The 19,310-nt window shown below is 39.2% G+C and overlaps 1 protein-coding gene across 1 annotated transcript; it reads right to left on the bottom strand.

The window, feature by feature from the left end:
* Positions 1 to 8,546: 8,546 nt before the first annotated feature.
* LOC139475968 (organic cation transporter protein-like) lies at positions 8,547 to 18,283 on the bottom strand. Its single transcript, XM_071259186.1, has 10 exons — positions 18,141 to 18,283; positions 17,396 to 17,630; positions 16,712 to 16,815; positions 15,775 to 15,959; positions 15,343 to 15,511; positions 14,376 to 14,588; positions 12,797 to 13,023; positions 12,139 to 12,320; positions 11,622 to 11,773; positions 8,547 to 8,583 (listed from the first exon to the last, which is right to left on the bottom strand). The coding sequence occupies exons 1-10, from the start codon at positions 18,281 to 18,283 to the stop codon at positions 8,547 to 8,549; spliced, it is 1,647 nt and encodes a 548-aa protein (XP_071115287.1).
* Positions 18,284 to 19,310: the final 1,027 nt, after the last annotated feature.

The raw sequence follows: 19,310 nt of genomic DNA, 5'->3' as shown, positions 1-19,310 counted from the left end.
ATATGCTTGTTCATAATATACCGAGTCAGATTAAAAACTTCACATTTTTAAAAGTGATCCATATATGATCAGAGAAGGTAATTTTTAATCATTAATGTCCAAAGAAGGATTTTAATTAACGGTGGTAACCATAATTTGTTCCAAGCACCTACGGTATTCGGTAATAACATCAACAGTTTGAATCATAAGTCCCGAGCACGAGAATCTGATGGCACACAAGTTCAGTAGCGTGTATGGCCACCAAGTGCGTTGACAACTGCCACACAACGCCTCCGCATGGACCTTGTGATGCTTGTGAACACATGATTGGGAAGACGACGCCATTGTTGCTTCGAAATGGTGCCAAGTTCTTGCAAATTCTGTGGTTGGTTCTGGAGAGTGCGCAGACTTCTGACAAGAGCATCCCAGACGTGTTCGATGGGATTGAGGTCGGGAGACCTTGATGGCCAGTCCATGACGTTGACTCCCGCATTCTGAAGGCTGGCATAGTCGTGTTGGAAGATCAAACCGGGTCCATGTGCTGCCATAAAAAGCAGAAGTTCTGGTGCCAGCACCTGGTCGCGGTAAGCAGCAGCGTTGAGGTTGCCACGGATGACAAGAAGCCTGGAACGTGCACTGCCACAGAAAGCACCCCACACCATGACACTTCCGCCTCGAAATCTGTCAACTTCCTGTACACAACACTGGGCGTAACGTTCATGACGGCGCCTCCACACCCTCGCCCTACCATCAGCAAATCGAAGCTTAAATCGGGATTTATCACTGAAGACGACTTGAGTCAATTGTAAGTGTGGCTGACTTTGACGTGTGTGTAATTGAGTCAGAATCGGTCCGCAGTATGGCCGTCGTGCTTGAAGGTGAGCAGTTCTCAGACGGTTTCCAACAGTTTGCGCACTCAGTCTACCCCTAAACAGTTCATTTCTGGTTGATGTAGCCGTCACAAATCGGTAACAGAGGTGACGTAAGACAATCTGACGATCCTCTGCATGTGACGTCACACGTGGTCGACCTGGCCGAGGGCGATCAGCGGTGGTACCCGTTTGCTGTAGACGCGTCTGTAAATCATAAACAGTCCGTCGACTACAACCCATCGCCCTGGCGACTTCAGCTACGGGCGTTCCCGTCTGCAACATGCCGATGGCACGTTCACGTTGCACATTTGAAAGGCGTGGCATGATAAATGGCCGTAAAAACTTTTGTTTTTTGTGTTTGTTTTGTTTTGTTAATGACTGCTAACAAGTATGGCTGAAAACACGTGCGGTATTATGGCCACGTGACCAGTTGCACGTGAAAAACCACTTTTGCCACTATAGTGCTGTGCACATGATTTTGATCGATTCACCTGCACAAAAACGGGTGTTATCTGAAGACAATACGTGGCCATTACTGTTTAAATACACAATAAGGGCCCACAATGATAACTGGTCAAAATGTTAAAATTTTAGGATTGTGAAGTGTTTAATTTGACTCAGTATATAAATCACATCGAATGACGTTTGAATTATATAACTGATACACTGTGATGAGGATTGGTGTATAAACCGGACACAAACTTCAGTCCAAATAGGCGTCCAATCTGTATAACACATATATCTTCAGCTGATGCGGGTACTATACTTCTGGGCATGTCCCGGGGTACATTTCGCCGTACATTTTAGCCAGTTTTAGAGCCGGGAGTCAGTCCTTGATTTGTTCAGATGAAGACTCCTTCTACAGTAAGAAACCAATCTGGGGTGCTTGTAAAATAAAAATGAAATATGCATGGTAAGTACCTACTGACCCAAACAGTTCCATGTATTGATATGTAGTGTTAAGATGAACGTATGTAGCTCATTGTGAGATTCAACTTCAGTTAGCATATGAAATGAACTTAACAGGTGACAGATAAAGACAGAATGTATGAATCTTAATTGAAAAGTATGTTGTTTATTCTTGCTAATGATTGAGTTACGCGTAGTTTGTATATGTTCTTATGATGTGTGCATATATATATATATGTGTTCATGTGCTGAATCAAAGGAAATATTAGTTTATATTATTGCATCGGAATCAGACAACACAAACGGAAAGTCACCCAGTGTACGGTGACAAAGTCACTTGTGAAGATAGGGGAGGCTACATTAATGACAGTGTCGTCTAAAGGCACCACAGCCTTGATCACAGCTGTACAGCCACTCATCATGCTTCTGACAAGTGTTTTGATGCCTGGAATGGTAATGTTGGTTCATTCTTGAACAAGGGCACCTTAAAGGTTGCACACATTGCGAATATACGACTGACGTTCCCGTACTGTCTTCCCCAGGGATCCCTGCATATTTTATCGGAGAAAGGTCCGGAGCTCTTGCTGGGCGGTTCAAAACACTAACCTGGTTTCACTAAGGATATATCGGGTAAAGCGAGCTGTATGGAGCCGGGCATATATTCTTGTTGGAACAAGAGAAACCCAATGCAGCAAAATGAATGGATAGACCACTGGTCTGACAATTTTGTCACAATAACGCTGAGCATTGAGATTCTAATTAACGATCACAAGATCAGTTGTTTCCATTACCATACATTCTACCATGAATTTGAAATCTACTCTATTCTGAATGGTCAATAAGAGGCTATTGAATCACTATGACCCCCCCCCTGATTGAAACATCTGGTTTTACGACCGCATCACCGCGCAAGCTAATATTCATAGGATAGTACTATTTTCAGTCATTGTCGGTAGGCATATTTAAATAATTATATCTACAATTATAGGTTACAAAATGTGTGGCAATACATTTCGTGCAGAAAACACGATAGAAATCTACAAAGGGAATGTATATACGTTTTGGAGACAACAGCGAGCTTGGAATTTTGGCGCTTTTCTATATACGACTGTGACGTCATATCTTTTGCGTCACAATGAACGACATGACGTCATTATGAAGACGTGCGATGTAGAACGATGTAGCCTTGCAAAGTTTGCTTAGTTTTCTTTAGGGATGCCCACCTCATATTAGCTTACCAAGTTGCCGTGCTTATATGCTTTCAATGGCTGTCATATGTTCGAGTGAAGTATCACGATGTGAACAAACTGCTTGAGTATATACTACAGCGCCATATTTTGTTCGGTGATTCCGTAATTCAGATCGATAACCCACTCAAAAGACTGTACTCAACCCATGCTGCTTCACTCAATATATTTGCTAACAACAAAGAGTTCGCGTTTTATTTAGTCACGGTAGAATGGAGATAAACATACTGTGTTTTCAATGTAGAGCTAGAATACTATTAGATTTAAGCGCGCTAAATTGAATTTGGAACCGAACGCGCATTGAAAACACAGTATGTTTATCTCCTAATTCCCACACCACACCATAACGCTTTAATCGTGATGACGTCACCAGGTAGCGATTCTCCCTTTGTATTGTCGCATTCTGTCTATCCGAACGTGTCCTGTTTGCTGTAGACGATGTCTTAACCATGGTATGGTACAGTATACATCAGAGATCTTATGCAAAAGAAGTGGGACACCCAAGTAGGTATCAATAAATTACATCAAATTAAGCCAAATATCGGTTACACCTACTTGGGTTGTCAGTCCAGATTTGAAGAGGTCATTTTACGACGATGTCGAATTGGCCATTCAAGATATACAAATGAATATTTATTAAAAGGTGAAGATCCTCCGTTCTGTATCCCTTGTGATGAAAGAATCACGGTCAAGCATGTCCTGCTTGACTGTATTGATTTTTCCATCACAAGGGATAAGTATTTCAAAGTTTCATCCATCAAGGATCTTTTTAATGATATTAATTCTCATTTAATTCTTGGGTTTTTAAAAGACATAGAATTGATTGATAAATTTTGATATGTATTGTATAAAGTATGTGCTTTTAATTTGGTAAAATGATTATATAACTGTGATTGTTAGTGGCTGTACCTTTAAAGGGGGTTGAAGTAACATAAAATAATTGTCCCCCTGAGAAGGTATGTAAGTCCCATTTCATTCAAAGTATTTTTCATTTTCCATGTTTTTAATCGTAGAATTCTTGTTGTTTTTAAATGTTTTGGCTTAAACTTGCCGACAATCACCAGTAGCCAGAGGGATGGTGTAAATCCTGCTGGGTTACCATGTAGGTAGCAGAAGTATCGTAAGTCCCCATGGTACCTAGTATGGTGACCTACCTTTGGTTATTGGTGATCTCTAGCCCATTTTTATTGTGCACTGTTTTGAATTGTTATGAATTTTATTATACTATGCTAGTTTTACAATCTACATCTGTGATAAACTAGTTGTTTTACTGTCCTTTGTCGACAGAATTTTATACAATTTACATATATGTTATTAAAGTCACATTTTCTCTCGTCACGATATGGCTGCAATATTGCCGATGTGACGTTAAATATTAACTCACTCACTCACTCACTGGTACAGTAATACACACTGACATGGCAGGATACCTCGCGTACACTTTGACCACTTTTCACAATGCCGATGTTTCTGTATTCCATGCTGGTGTCACATTGTACAATTGTACAATTTTGCCATGGTTTTCATTTTAATGTTTTGGCATAAGTGACATGCGTTGACCAAGCTCTTAAAAAAGATTTTCGTGACTAACAGAATATACAATTTCACGTGCGTCATTGTCGGGTTAATAGAGTTCTGAGCCTTTTTTATGCGACAGTGTTGTATGCACTTTAAGCTCTTATATAATTATGCTTTGCTAAACGCATTTGATTCAGAATACTGTAGGCCCTCATGCTGCTTTGTTTTCGTTTGAAGTAGTGGCACAAATCAGAACAACCATGCGTTTTCAAATGTCGTTCTTATCGTTACATCCACCTAGCATTATCTGCAGTATCGGGCAGTGGATCTTTGCGAGCTTCAGGCAACGCCAAAGCTGTAAGTTCCGTCATTACCATGGAAATTCCGAACATAAGTTCGAAATGCAGATAGAAACAGATAGAAAGATTTCAAGCTCCCTGTTTCCACAAACCAGCAGCCTCATGGTCGATTTCAAATATGTGTATTTAAGAGTTCATTTGATAATAATCTGCCGGGCACTTGAATTTGATTTCACAAAACCATTTGAAACGTTACTAGACTGAAAGCCCCGAAGTACATGTACATGACTACCGATCAGGAATGAGATGGACAAATGTTTCTATTTCTTATTACCTTCAATCACTTCTTTCAATCTAAAGTTGTTATTGGAAAATTATCCCAATTCGTAGTTGAATTGAGTTTGTTATACTTCAGGACATTCCTCCCCAAACATATTTGTATGTACCTGTTGCTGACACACCAAGTGTGAAGACAGTCGACTGTGGTCAGGCACACCAAATGTGAAGGCAGCCGACATAGCGATCAAGACAACAGCCACGACTTACAAATCTGGCAATCCCTTCTTACCCATATATTTACATGCTATCTGACATACCAAGCATGAAGACTGCCTTCATTGATTTACATGACGGCAAACCCCCATTCAATATGTTCCCCTCTACTTTCATAACTAGATTGACGGATTTATTAACAAACAAACTTCGAATTAAACGACACCATAAAATATGAAACATCAGTTATTTACCCAAACTTGAATGCGTGTAGGGCCTGTGAGTCAGTGAGTTTGAATTTTGAACAGCGTTCCAGATAAATTACGATGTGTCTGTCTATTGAAATAGAAAAAAAACCGAGGTGATGCAGGTCTCTGACGTTTACCACTTCAGTGAAATCCACGAGCACGGGTATTGGGCTATCCAAAACTAGAAAAATAATTTGGCGAACCGGGACATATAAGTACATATACGTGTACATATAAGTGTCTAATTTAACTTACTCACTGTAAAAAATATCCGTGTTTGGTCTACTAAGATATAAAAACATTTATAATCATGTTTATTTGTGCAATAATTTACTCAAATTACGGAAATATAAGATATATGATTAAAGAAACTATTTATTACAGTAAATCAACTGTTCACCCGAAACGTCCCAAGGGAACATATATGGTACAAGTCAAAATAGGGAATTGTATCTGACATCATTTTGGTAACTGAGGCCTTGAATGTGGTAACCTGATCAAACAATTTTTGTTTGTTCGATTGTACTTAAACACGGTTGTGAAACGTAGACTCCAAAGTCTTCAGCTGCTGAAATATTGGTTGACATAAAAGAAAAGCTGAATATTGGAAGATGTCTAGATCTTGTCGATACCTTATTGTAACTCGCCTACTTTGCTCTAAGATTTTAGGTGAGTAAAGCACTTGAAGACAGGTGACATTTTGACAATAATTGAATGATATCAGATCATCGAAACATGAAGCTTCAGTAAATCTTCTAGACCACATTCCCGTGTTTTGCCAATCGTGGCAGAAAGTCCGTTTCATTTGCATACAGAAACGGATCAGCAAGGTGTGGTTCTCATGCGGATGCCCACTTCTGGCCTAAATGTCCTAGCCACTAATTTCACATATATGTTATCGATGAGGAAGCTCAGCATTTCCCGTATTGTTCTTTAAGTACACTTCAATTGACATTTGCTTTATTTTTGTCCTGAACCTCTGAAGATAGTTTTGTATCAATTTCACCACCATAACCATGCGGTCACAACGTTTAGTGACAAATGACCCAGGGATCAAGGATTGCAATAACGTCATTAGAGTTAAAGAATTATTAACGGTTGACATACCAAATTTAGGATGTGCAATCTGCTGAACTTTCTTTCCAATACTTTTATCACATGCATTCACTGTGATACGGCTTGGCTATTGTTGCCAATGAAACACATATGTTGAATGTATTTAAAATTACATAGAAATAGGAATACTTGACTGTAAATCTATCGTTGCTAAAACTGATAACAGAAGCCAGTTTATGCAGCTAAAAGATCAGAATTTCATTTGAAGCCCTCATTATGCTGAAACCTACTGTAAATCACTTGACACTCATTTGTGACGGAAATGTTCTGGGATATAATATCTCCAACTTATGATGATTTCAATTAAAATCAAACACATGATAAAATCAACTGAGTTGTATAGTTTCGTTTGCCCCTCAGTTTACTATTCGTCCTCTGTCAGTTGTCAACATAAGTGGTGATCAAATTCTACATTGTGACCACGTTTGCGGGAGACGTGCAGACATCGTTCTCACAATCGCGATTTGGTGTTGCTCTTGAAACAAGAAAAGGGGTCCACAAAAAGAAAAGACGTACAAAATGATTCAATGAGACTTACCCAACATCAGGACAGTGTGTGCACTCACAAATAGAATGTTTCAGATGCACACTGTCGTCATGGAAACTGTATCTCAGCCCATCAGTGTGGGACAGCGAGTATGCAACAAAGTAGGTGACAAGCATGACCAATATTCGTACATGTTTGCCAGGCATAAAGCGTGTTACGAGAGTGTTTTGAATGATTTGTGAATAGTTGAATGTGGGACACATAATTCGGAAAACTATTGTAAATCTTAATTACAGATATATAACATTGAATCGGGACCATGTAAACATGTCATAGATTGCAAGAACACGATCGATGCCATCGGTATATAATGACACATTATCAGCCAATTGGACACACATTGTGACCGACTGATCCTCCTCATTTTATGACTGAAATGCCGAGTGGGGTGAGTGAGTGACTTTTGTTTGACGCCACTTTAATTTGAATAGTAATGTGAGGCGAACACAAACCAAGACATAGAAGTCACATGTCATTCTTTCTCTTTTCAGTGTGCAATATCCATGTTTTATAGGATATTAGTTACTATATGTTCAATTTATGTGTCCGCGTGTTTATTGTGAGAAAAGCATTCTAATTTTTTTTTTGTTATCTTAGAACATTACATGTGTTGTGTCTTAAATAGTGGTTATATTCCTGCCCGTTGTGAAGCGAAGCTTTACCCAAAGTGACGCATGTCTTAGAAGTAGTATAATTAAAAACAACACAGGGTATCAAGTCACCTTGAATGTATGTTTTATACTTATTCATACTGTAACTCACATAGAATTGTTGAATATGTCGTCTCATGTATCCGTGTGATAGAATGGGATGGTGATATTTCTGTTTTGAATTTAACCATCTGTCATAAGGATATTTGTATGGTGCTAATTGTATACTAAATGATATGGACTGTTGTGTCAGACATTTCAGTTGTAAACGAATCCGTACTCGTTCCTCGTTGTTGACATTATCATTCCATCTTTTTAAAGCTTTTCCTTTATGACAATCTGTTTGAAGCTGTTACGACGTGATAACGAATTGTTTATCAGTGCATATTGAATTATATGTTGAATGTTACAAACAGTTGAATATTTTTTTATTACATTACACATGTATTTTATGAGTTGTTACAATATGTTTGTAGTACACGTAGTATGATATCAAAGATGACGAGATTACAAGTAATAATCGCTCATAACATTATAAAATTCACTTTTTTTTGTACCAAGGATAACTCGATATTCAAGGACGAGTTCGACACAACTGTGTTGGACTGTATAGAGACATACTATGGGCTTGGGCAAATCCTTATCCAAAATTAGGCGTCCATCTAGTTTTTAGAGTGGGTAGACAGAGTCAGGATGTCGGTTCCTTCTGAAACAAGAAAAACAACTGCTTTGACTTGACGATATGTGGGCACGATGCATTATTGCAAGTATACATGCTTTCCAAATGCATGTGCAACATACAGGGTGGACATGGATGATACATCGGTAGGTTATCATAAGGAATAAGCTTACACATGTATGCAATCGTACTTCGTTATTTCCCTCCACACACTCTAATTTGTGTTTAGAACGTTAACATATACAGGAAATGTCTGGGGTCAAAACACATGAAATAAGCTTAGTCCTATGACCTGAACGCCGCCTAAATACAACATTCATATAGTCCAAATATGCAAAGTCAGATTAGGGGGCACTTGCAAAACACATATACCACCAGGGCTTACAACGAACTTGGTACAACATCAACATGAAGATGGACAAATTATCATGCAAAGTTAATAAATCTAGTAAAACTGACATTTGTGACATCTCCGTTGCACAGGTGGTAGCGCGAAAGAGAACAAACCAATATGTAAAATGTATTTTATATATTATATATCTCTTTAACATAGAAAACGGAAGCTGGCAATGAAAGTATGATTACTACGATAGACTCTTAACTTATTTAGTTAGGCCCACTGCTAAACTACAAAACGCCCCCTTTTTTTATATTACCTACAGATAATTTCAGGGAAGTGGGATAGTGTTCGAGTCTTTCCACATTCAGGCCCTAAACACGTTTAACGATTAATCACCTGAAAGCGTCAGAATTATGGGACAAGGAACGTGTTTAGGTTATGTTTAGAATCTGAACACAGTTTTAACAGTGCAGATCGTGACATTGTAATAAATGATATCATTAATGTCAGAAAAAACAGGAGCGTATAAGAGCTATATCAGGTATAGCCTTACTTACACATCGACCTTACCCCATATTTGAGAACACATTTGGGACGGCGGTGGGATTTGATCAAACTCATTGAGTACATTGATCGTTGCAAGCATTTGTACATGTACAATTGTTTGGAGGTAGGGAAGTGTTAATTAGTTGATAACGTCATGCTTCATTGTCGGTTGTTGCATTATGCTATACAAGTAGTTATATGTAGCTCCTAAATAAGAGAAAAGTGGAAATTCGGCGTCGTTTTCAAATGAAAGAAAAAATGTATGGATATTGTAACATGAACCATATTTACAATCGATGTCAGGAGGAACTCTTTTATTGAACGCAACCAAACTGTCTTTAGCAAAACATTCCTCATGCTTATCTTTGGCAGCAGGCATGACTCATGAGGTACTCACAGTTTCTTGCCCATTTGTCAGAAAAATATATAAAAAACATAATAAATTAAATTATTTATCACAGTTCTTTTTCTCATTTGTTATTTTTAGTCATGTGTCTTTTCAAGATACCGATGATTAAATTAAGAAAAGACATACAGATTGTATGACCCCTATCCTTTGATGTGGTGACAGAAACAAGTGACGTCAAACATGTGCAATTTTTTCAGGCATGCTGGTTAACTGGGATGGAAAACGATGTTTACTGTTTTATTAGAATTGCACATGTGGAAAAGACCATGGGAATAAGCAGAAGAGGTAACTTGGAAGTTATTTCCTGGAGCAGTGGACAGTTGCAGGCTAGTTCTAGCTTGGACAGGGAGAAAAGTACGGTCGTTAGCCAGCTGCAGTCGTCTCTGAAGAATGCTTTAAGAGTGTCGTTTCTGAGCCGAGCTCTGGTAGTGAGTTAAATACGACTTCTAGGACTCATCGCTTTTGTGATCTGCTGTGTTGCAAATATCGCAATTTTCAAGAGCCGTTGCAAGAAGTCATTGGTTTGTTTTGACTTTCTTGAGGACGGAGTTGGAAGATATTTCTTTTATTATGTCGCCAATAACATTTACACCAACGCGCTTTGTGATGTACATGTACCATTCAGTGTCGTCAACATGAACTCATCTCTTCGTTTTGAGAACCATTGTAGGGATTGAGGCGAAATATGTTGCTTTTTCATGACAATACCGGACAGAATTGTTCTGGAGTTGCAAAAATGCGTTAGTTGGTCCCATTTGAGTCTTTGAGTTTTCTTTACCACGACTGGCGAAATCCGAGTGTAAGGTCGAACCACACTTTACGAGTTTCAGTCTCAACGTGTTGCCTGACCAAGGTCATCGCGCTTAAGCTTTTTTTTATCATGTACAGATAAACACTGTTTGAAGTGTGTAACTTTCGGTAGTGGATAATATTTATGCTGCGCTCAAAACTTGATTTGGAGTAAAGATTTATCTCAGTCTGTCATTCAGTCGTGATCCAAGCGGGTAGCTTTTCGAACTTTATATTAGTTGACACTTTGGCCATCTAGCCAATCTGGAAGTGAAAGGATTGCCTTGTTCGAGATGGAGGTTCCCATCCACGATATCCTGCACTGATTTCGCATCAAGGGATGCGAAGCGATCTCTGGACTTTTAGAAGCCGGCCGCTCCAGAAACGCTGACTGCACGTTGGTTCAGGGGCCGTCTCAGGACGGTTTAAAGCTTCAACAGCTGTCGTGAGTATTAATAATAACAACATTAGGTTTGTGTCTAAACTATTCTGAAAAAGTCAGAGTTTCAATAAATGTTGTTGTTTCTGTATGTTAGAAACTAGTAGGTTTGACTTTTTTCTTTTGGCCAAGCCCAAACAAATTACATTGTTCATGTTTATTTGTTTATGAGAAAAAGCCAATATATTTACCTTCAATGACTTGCATTATCTCAGAAAAATGTGTTGTCGCCCTATTCACTAAATATTTCATCGAAATCTCAGATTAAGAAAACAGGGGAAATTGCCATCAGGATCTGATCCTTGTCATTTTTTTCGTTTGAACGTGAATGTCTTTAGAGTCTTCCCACATATTCTTGGATGTTAATGTAGGTGGTCATACTATTATTATTTAGTATGTTTTATGCCGCTGCTAAAGTTTAACTGCATCATTCCAGACAAAACCAAAAGTCAACTCAAAACCAAAACGTTTACCCATATCATGTGTGCAAAGCATAATAAATCAACTTTTCAAATGGTCTGAAATGTCTTGCTTACAAGTACCTTTTCATCTGCCGGGCATCATCAATAGTATCTGGGAGTGGAGCTTTTCGAGTTTCAGGCAAAGCTAGAGCTGCCAATCCAGCCAATACCATGGATGTACCGAAGATTAGGAGAGGAAGAGCCCGACCAAAGTCTCCTGATATCACGAGAGCCTGTTTGATAACAGATTTTGTCATGAGGACAGCTGCTATTGTTACATAATATGTATCTCAAGTTCCCGATCTCTAGAAATCATGTTTACACTATGTTGTCTCTGCTGGGCAAAAGAAAGCATACACCCTTGCTTGATGGTGGCCAATATAAACAAGATAGGGTTTTTCGGGTTTGTTTACGTCTGTCACTTTTTCGTCAAATCCAATTTTCAATTGTGTACTTTCTTTTGCCTGTCAGTTTACATTGTTTAATAATGAATGTGTTATTCGGTGAACAATCCTTTTCAATCTGTTGAACCTTCAGTCCACATAATAAATATTGTTTATATTTTTGTGAAAAATAATATAAAAAACCAAAAACATACGAGATTAGCTATGTACGGCGATATAGTTCCTCCAGCCCTCCCGAATATGTTAGCAGCTGCCAGAGCCGAGTTTCTGATGACAGTGGGGAAGAGTTCTGAAGAGTACAACCAGATGACGTCGAAGCTGGCCACAGCGAAACCCCGACCAGTCAAAGCTAAGGCAATGGTCAGCCAGCTGAGAGCTGGGGAGAACATAGTGTATACATCATTTGAGGTAAAGTCTATATTTGCTCAGATAACTCTAACTCGCCAATATATGTTTGTTCAATTATTTGTACACTGCCAACTTGGAGGTCAATTGCCAACCATGAGTAAGTGATTGTCAGTCGGCCAGCCAGTCTGTCAGTGAGCAAGATTGTAATTTCGTGGCTCGTTCGAAGCGCCATCTTGGTGTCCCTATAGACCTCCTATTGACTAATAAGATTCCACCATCACTTGCATTTGCTTTAGACAACTGGCGATGCCCAGTCAGGACAATCTGGTCGATAATCAAGACCTTTATTGCAATAAAGTGGGTCTTACCTAACGAAGAAAAACGAATTACTTAACTCCCTTGCCTCGGGAAGATGTGATCAACCAGAATCATCTAGGCGGAGAATATTGCATAGTATATGAGAAAACATAAATACATTAATATATCAAGATAATTATGCCTTACACACATCGCCATAGAGCACAGGTAGAATGGTCGCTGTGCAGCACAACCCGCCCAGGATCATTGTAGTGCAGAGAAAAGATTTCCTTCCAATGCGGTCGAGGAGAAGGAGGCTCGCAACATGGCCTACCAGCTCAGCCACGGATGAAATGAAGAAATTCGTGTAGACACTTCCGCCAAGATTGGCCACGTTCAACCCGAGGCCATAGAAACCAATACTAACAACGAACCTGAGGGATCAGACGATGGTGTAAAGTGTTTCAAGTTGTTTATATATGGTGCAAGAAAGTCAAGAATACTAGATTAGAGCATGATCTACTTTTAAATATTTTGACAATATTAAAGACGCGTAACGTAATTAGCTTAGCTTCAAACTCTTTGACATGCCTTCAGGCCATTAAAAGTGAATTATTCTAGAGATACTTATCCAGTTTGTTTAAAAAGTATGTTTAAGTATGGGATATCGATAATCATGTAGAGTACTTTTTTTCTTCATAAACGACTGGGCCGTAATCTAGAAATAAGACCACTTGGTGTTTGCTCATTTAGTAATAACTAACGGTCCAATAAAAAACCTTCACAACATGTGCATCATTTTGGAACAACACTTTAAGTCGTTCAAAGCTGACGGAAGGGCTTCACACAACTGTTTAAACACAAGCTAGAACCACGATTTTATCCAGGATTAAATCCACATACACACTCAAATGTTTGGCGTGGTGACCAGCATGACAAATCAATGGGTGGTTCAGGGATGGTACTCTATGTAGTTGTGTCACGACGACGCTATTTCACATTGTCCATGGATGGATCTGTACTACCCGTGAGAAAATGACGAGCTCACTGTAGTTGGACTGTCACTGCATACCATCACCACAGTACCATAACCAGCACCATCTGCATCCGCTAGGCACGTGTGGGACAACATCGGAAGACGCCTACGTTGTCATCCTCTCAAGGCCAGGCGACAAGAACTAGGTCATGCGCTTCAAGAAACGTGCACGTGATACAGGATAACCCAAATGACCATTGAACGTTCATTAGGAGCACATCACTTCGTATCAATGAATGCTTGCTGAATCGTGGTGGGTTTTACCAATAACTAATGGACACACATATTTTTCAGAATGCAGGCGTCGTGACGGTGGTGAAATATTTTAACCTATTGCAGAACGAATCGTTTAAAATATGATAAACGAGAAGCCTTCGAACGCATGTACATGAAGGGGACGGTGGGTCCATCATGATTACTGTGTGGGACATCATCCATATATTTACTAGTATCATACTCCTTAACTTACCAAACACACCATGGCTTTGTTTATCAGTTGTTGGCAACAGCTGATCGTGATTATAACTCAAGCCTGGATGTTTCAAATGACACCTATAACCGAAGTGGCAGGGATATACCCCAATGATTGCTTCCCTGGTAACTAGTCAATCAGGTACAATATATATCGTAAACGTTTGGGACTTTTCAACGTTGTGATATTGTAATACTGTTTAAGGTTGTGAAAACGTTATTGATACATTTCAATTCCAAAATGCATATGAAGATGCAAAATGTGTTGTTGGTCCCTACCAGTTGAATATCATCACCAGGCTCCGTACAGCCAAATTCGGATATGCAAATATCCGCCATAGCGGTTCCTCCGTCTTCTGCTCTAGCATGTCTTCGCTGAAAATGTCAAAGGGTAAGGACTTCTTGTTGACTTTGGCAGCATGACGCAATATCCTGTCAGCTTCCTCATATTTCTTCTTACTGATCAGCCAGCGTGGAGACTCCGGCATCAACCTAAAATGGCATTTGTAAGTAGCTCTGTAATGAGTAAGTGGGTTAACATAGATAGTAGAACAGTAAAACAGTATGGTAAATATCACAGAATCAACAAAGAACAACATAGTTAGGCTGCATGTGTAAGAACTACAATGAAAGGTGACTTACTTTAAATGTGTAGCATCTGCTCTGTTTCGTTGTTATGTTGCAATTGGATACATCATATTTGGTTGAAATGCATTTTATTTGTTTGACCATTTAAGTGAGAGTAAGATAATATTTCTGATGACACCTGCCAATGGAGAATATTAAACTTATTAATTTTTTTTAATTTTGTTGTCCTGGATATTATATGTCGCAGTAACCAAGTAACCGAGCATGACCACCCAATCCACTGTCACCTTTTAGGATAAGCATGGGTTACATGACACCACAAACCAGGGAATCCACAGTTCTGAATCCCTTGATTTCCTATCTTTCTAGGTGGATGGGATAAAAAATGCCGGTACGATGAAATGATATTGAGATCAATTTTAGCAGTGGTGTGTTTGGATTCCGATCTCAAGCGGTGAAATCAATTTGGATTTACTCTTTTGGGATGAAATGGGCACTCATATATGGTTGATCTATGGGATCCCCGCAAGGCTTGCAGTGTCACGAGCGTGCGAAGGGTCATTATGAAAATATGTGGTTGCAATCGTCACGCGTATCAGATGTGAAAGCGTCATAACTCATAACGTCCATCCGGACACTTTACATACAAAAGGCTTACCAGTAATATGCCACGAACAGAATCGTTGGCACAGACAGAATCAGCTGCAGGCGTTGCCAATCTCGCACAAAGTATGCAAGTGTTGCTGTTATGAATGAACCGCATGTCCAAAGTATCTCACATACGATGCCCGTCAATACTCGCTTTGAAGGACCGACCAACTCCACACCTGAAATAAAGCAACAATCATTCGCAAGATACATTTTATTGAGAGGGTAAATACATGTTGTTTTACATCGCATTCAACCATATTCTAGATATACAACCTCGTCAGAATCAGATGGCATTCTTTGAGCCAGGCCACACAGAACGATTAGATCCGACGATATCTATTTTTATCTGCTATATATCTAACGCATAATTGAAAGTGCATTTTTAGCCGGTTCAGTTAGTGTCAAGCATGGTATCTTTAAGTGGATTAGGAGTTCCCACCTACGACAAAGGCGTTGCCCCAGATGGCCATGCCGGACATCCCGTTGATGCAGTAGAGGAGACCGAGGAATTGGAAGCTAGGGACAAAGGCTGTCGAGATGGCGGTCACAATATGCAGGATGACTGACACCATGATCATCTTCTTCCTTCCGATGCTGCAGATAAGACATAGACCATAGGCGGGTCTGCAAAATGCTGTGAGTATATGACACGCTTTGTGTGTAACATAAACTGGACACCTACTAAACACAGTGAACCTTGCAAGATTTAGTACTATACTCCACACCACTGTGACTTCACAATCATGTATAGAGAAACATCAACTTTGAAGCTCTCTTTGACACTGTAACCTGATACCTCCCTCGGTCAATTTCTTACGATGTATCTATCTGTGTGACGGATGTCATCTGTGGGTAAGATATATTCGCTGTCAACCAATCACCAAGCCTCATACCCGACTGATGCATCGTCCAACATGCATATAGTGTTGGTAACTTGGGAGCAATTCTTATCCGAAAACCCTACAGAGGATGATTATTAGATATTGATGGGGGATTCCATTACCTTTCGCATGTGTTTAGACGGGTGCAGCCGGTGGGGTAGGGTAGCATATGCTCATCGTACCCGATCGTGGTATCGTCACTCTTTTGTAGTGATTGATAAACACATGCTTATGATACAGATGGAATCTTTCAACGGCTTTCTCATGATTATGGAAAGGGTTTTTGTCAGTTGTATTATTACAACCTACACTTGTTAAAATTGTTTTGAGTAAGTACCTACCTACATGTATAATGATTGAGAACGAAATACTTTTCAACACATATCAGCTTCCGTGACGATCAGATCATCTGTTTTAAGCAGAAGTTGTGATTGATATCAAAGTATTTTCCGATTTCATGGTCGAACTGTTTTCTTTGACTAACAAAGGACTTACAAATCTGCCGGGGGCAACAACAACACACTTCCAACCAAAAGTCCCAGCATCAATAGCGTCTGGGCATGCGTCTTCGTCAGCTGCAAGTCGCATACCCATCCAAACTGAAAAATGTTAGAGCAAAACGATAAAATTATGAACGATAAAATGGTGCTTCGAAAAGAAAAAGCATGTTATAGGTTCTAATTTATCATAACCTGTGTGCTGGACATTGCCGGAATAACACATTAAAGGAAGATAAAATATTAATAAATATATATAAATACTTGCACAAGTATCACTTGTCCCCAACTTGTATTTTCATGATTCAAATAAAGCTGTTTTCTCTAAAAAATCCAACAATACATCCAGCTACGTTCAGAGGCGGCATTTACATATATAGTGTCTGGACCAGTGATTGAAAGCGTCTGCAATGATCCGCGCTGAGGGGTTGCGTTGGCAGTCAAACAGCTGATAAAACTGAGCAGCCGATTATCACTTTATGCGGCTCTTGCTTTCAATCATGAGATACTTGTGACCTTATTTGTCACGGAGTTCCCGACTCACTACCTTGGCTTTACGCTTTGCTTGGTTTGTTCTTGGCCTAGTTCAAAGGTAACTTTAGACCAATTCTTTGTCGGAATCACAAAAGGGACGGTTTTACGTAAGTGACCTCTTTAAGATATGGAAACATTCAAGACAAACCTTTGTTACAATAGTTGAACTAAACATATCCGTGGCATAGACCCATTTTTCACATTTTCGCGAAGTATTTGTGTAAAACGCATCTCCATTCGTGCCATTGATGACATTGTTAATGAAACAAGAAGAGTAGAGCTGTGTCCCTTCATTTGATAGAGGAATGGCTGCGTTGATGGCACGTGCATGTTGTTCCCCCTGAATGGCGTATGTGTCGTTATACCAGTCCGGGAGAGCACATCTACACAGAATCAAATGTAACTTCAGTGGGGACTTTCGAAATGGGACAACCTGTGTGAAGATCGTCAACGCTGCTTTAAAGACTAAATGAATATATATATATATATATATATATATATATATATATATATATTTAGTTTTACCCTCCACCAATGCCTGCATTTTCCCGTAGTCTATAGGAACAACAAGTGTTACGACCGTCCACGTTGCGTGACGGTCAACACGTCCACCACATATTGGCATCTCTGTTTTGGTAGTTGGTGATGCGTGATTTCTACAAATCATAAAAATATGTTTCTTCTTTAAATGAGCCCGATAACATATTAATAGTCTAGGAAACATAAACAAAGAATATATGAGAAAAATAATTCTTTGGAATGAAAATGTAAAGTTTTACTTTAGTCCTGTTTTGGAGTGGTCAGTGGTAAGAAAAAAAGATTTTTTTAAAGGTATAATTTGTGAACTGTTGGGTCAACGGATACATTAACCAAGTGTATGAAGTTGTATGTACCTGTGGTCTGGTACACCTAGTGTGAAGACAGTCATCATTATCTGCACACCGGATGATATCATTGGGATACATAGCAGAAAGTAAAGCCTCTTCTGGTAGGGGCCAAACTCACCCAGGAGAGTCACGATGTCTTCAAACTTCATCTTGGAATCTGAAAGAAGGCTTATGAGCACATTTGGTTTTACTAGCACATACATTAGACGTCTCCTCTTCGCGGGAACTACAGATGAGCCAGTGGTATGGATGTCAAAACGTGCTTTCCATATACATGCACAACCCCACTCGTAGCTGAGCTCACTGACGTGAATAATGCTGAATATAGTTGATGCTGTTTTAAACAGCGACAAAACACACTGTAAACCTGAAAAACAGTTACTTGTTAGTCCGATCAGACGCTAACAGCTACCGTTCCATCATTTCAGACTCGTTTTGAATGTAAAGATGTGGGAGGTTAATGATAAAAGAGATGGAGACAGCAATGTAATATAACAAACGATGCTTTTGTAGCAAATAGTAAGTATGTACTGCAATAAACTTTTGATACACACATACCCTACATCTTTATTCTTGTTTTATCCGCTCAAACTATGTGCTCCGTCAATTGTCGACAGTACAAGTGGTAAATTTAGTATTGACCTTTCAAACAGAAAAGGGTGTCCACACAAAGAAATGCTGAACGAAAACATTCATCAAGAAACTATGTGTACTCACAAATAGGATATTTCGTTGGCTGTAAAAGCGTATCCTCCTTCAACGCCAGGCCATCATTCAGTCTATGTAGTCAGGTGACATTGCCATGTTTTCAGCATGTTACAGCAATAAATCTTTTTTCAGCGAGTGTGTTGATCATGTCCATTTCATGTCCTGATATTTCCCCACTGACCAGTTCATCGTAGTTTTTTCAGTTATGATAGTCTATTTTAGAATGTTTTTTCTAAAAAAATAGTTATTTGATTTTTTTTTTCAGATTTAAAAGTTCTCTGAACTTGGCATGCCAATCATCAGCAGTAACTCATGTCTACAGCAATAGTTCTTAATTGTTTTCCAAAATAAGTTACAAACTTTACTTTTTGCAGCTTTTACAAATTCTTCAGAAACAGATTTCTTTCACAGGTTGCTTCAAAAAGTTTTATTGGCGTTTGAATACTCACTGCAATGTTCGCTATCATT

This window comes from Haliotis cracherodii, unplaced genomic scaffold (genome assembly GCF_022045235.1).
Source record: "Haliotis cracherodii isolate W230 unplaced genomic scaffold, xgHalCrac1.p SCAF_3, whole genome shotgun sequence".
Taxonomy (NCBI): Eukaryota; Metazoa; Mollusca; class Gastropoda; order Lepetellida; family Haliotidae; genus Haliotis; species Haliotis cracherodii.
Note: the sequence above shows the minus strand (reverse complement) of the source record. Positions and strands in the feature narration are given on the sequence as shown.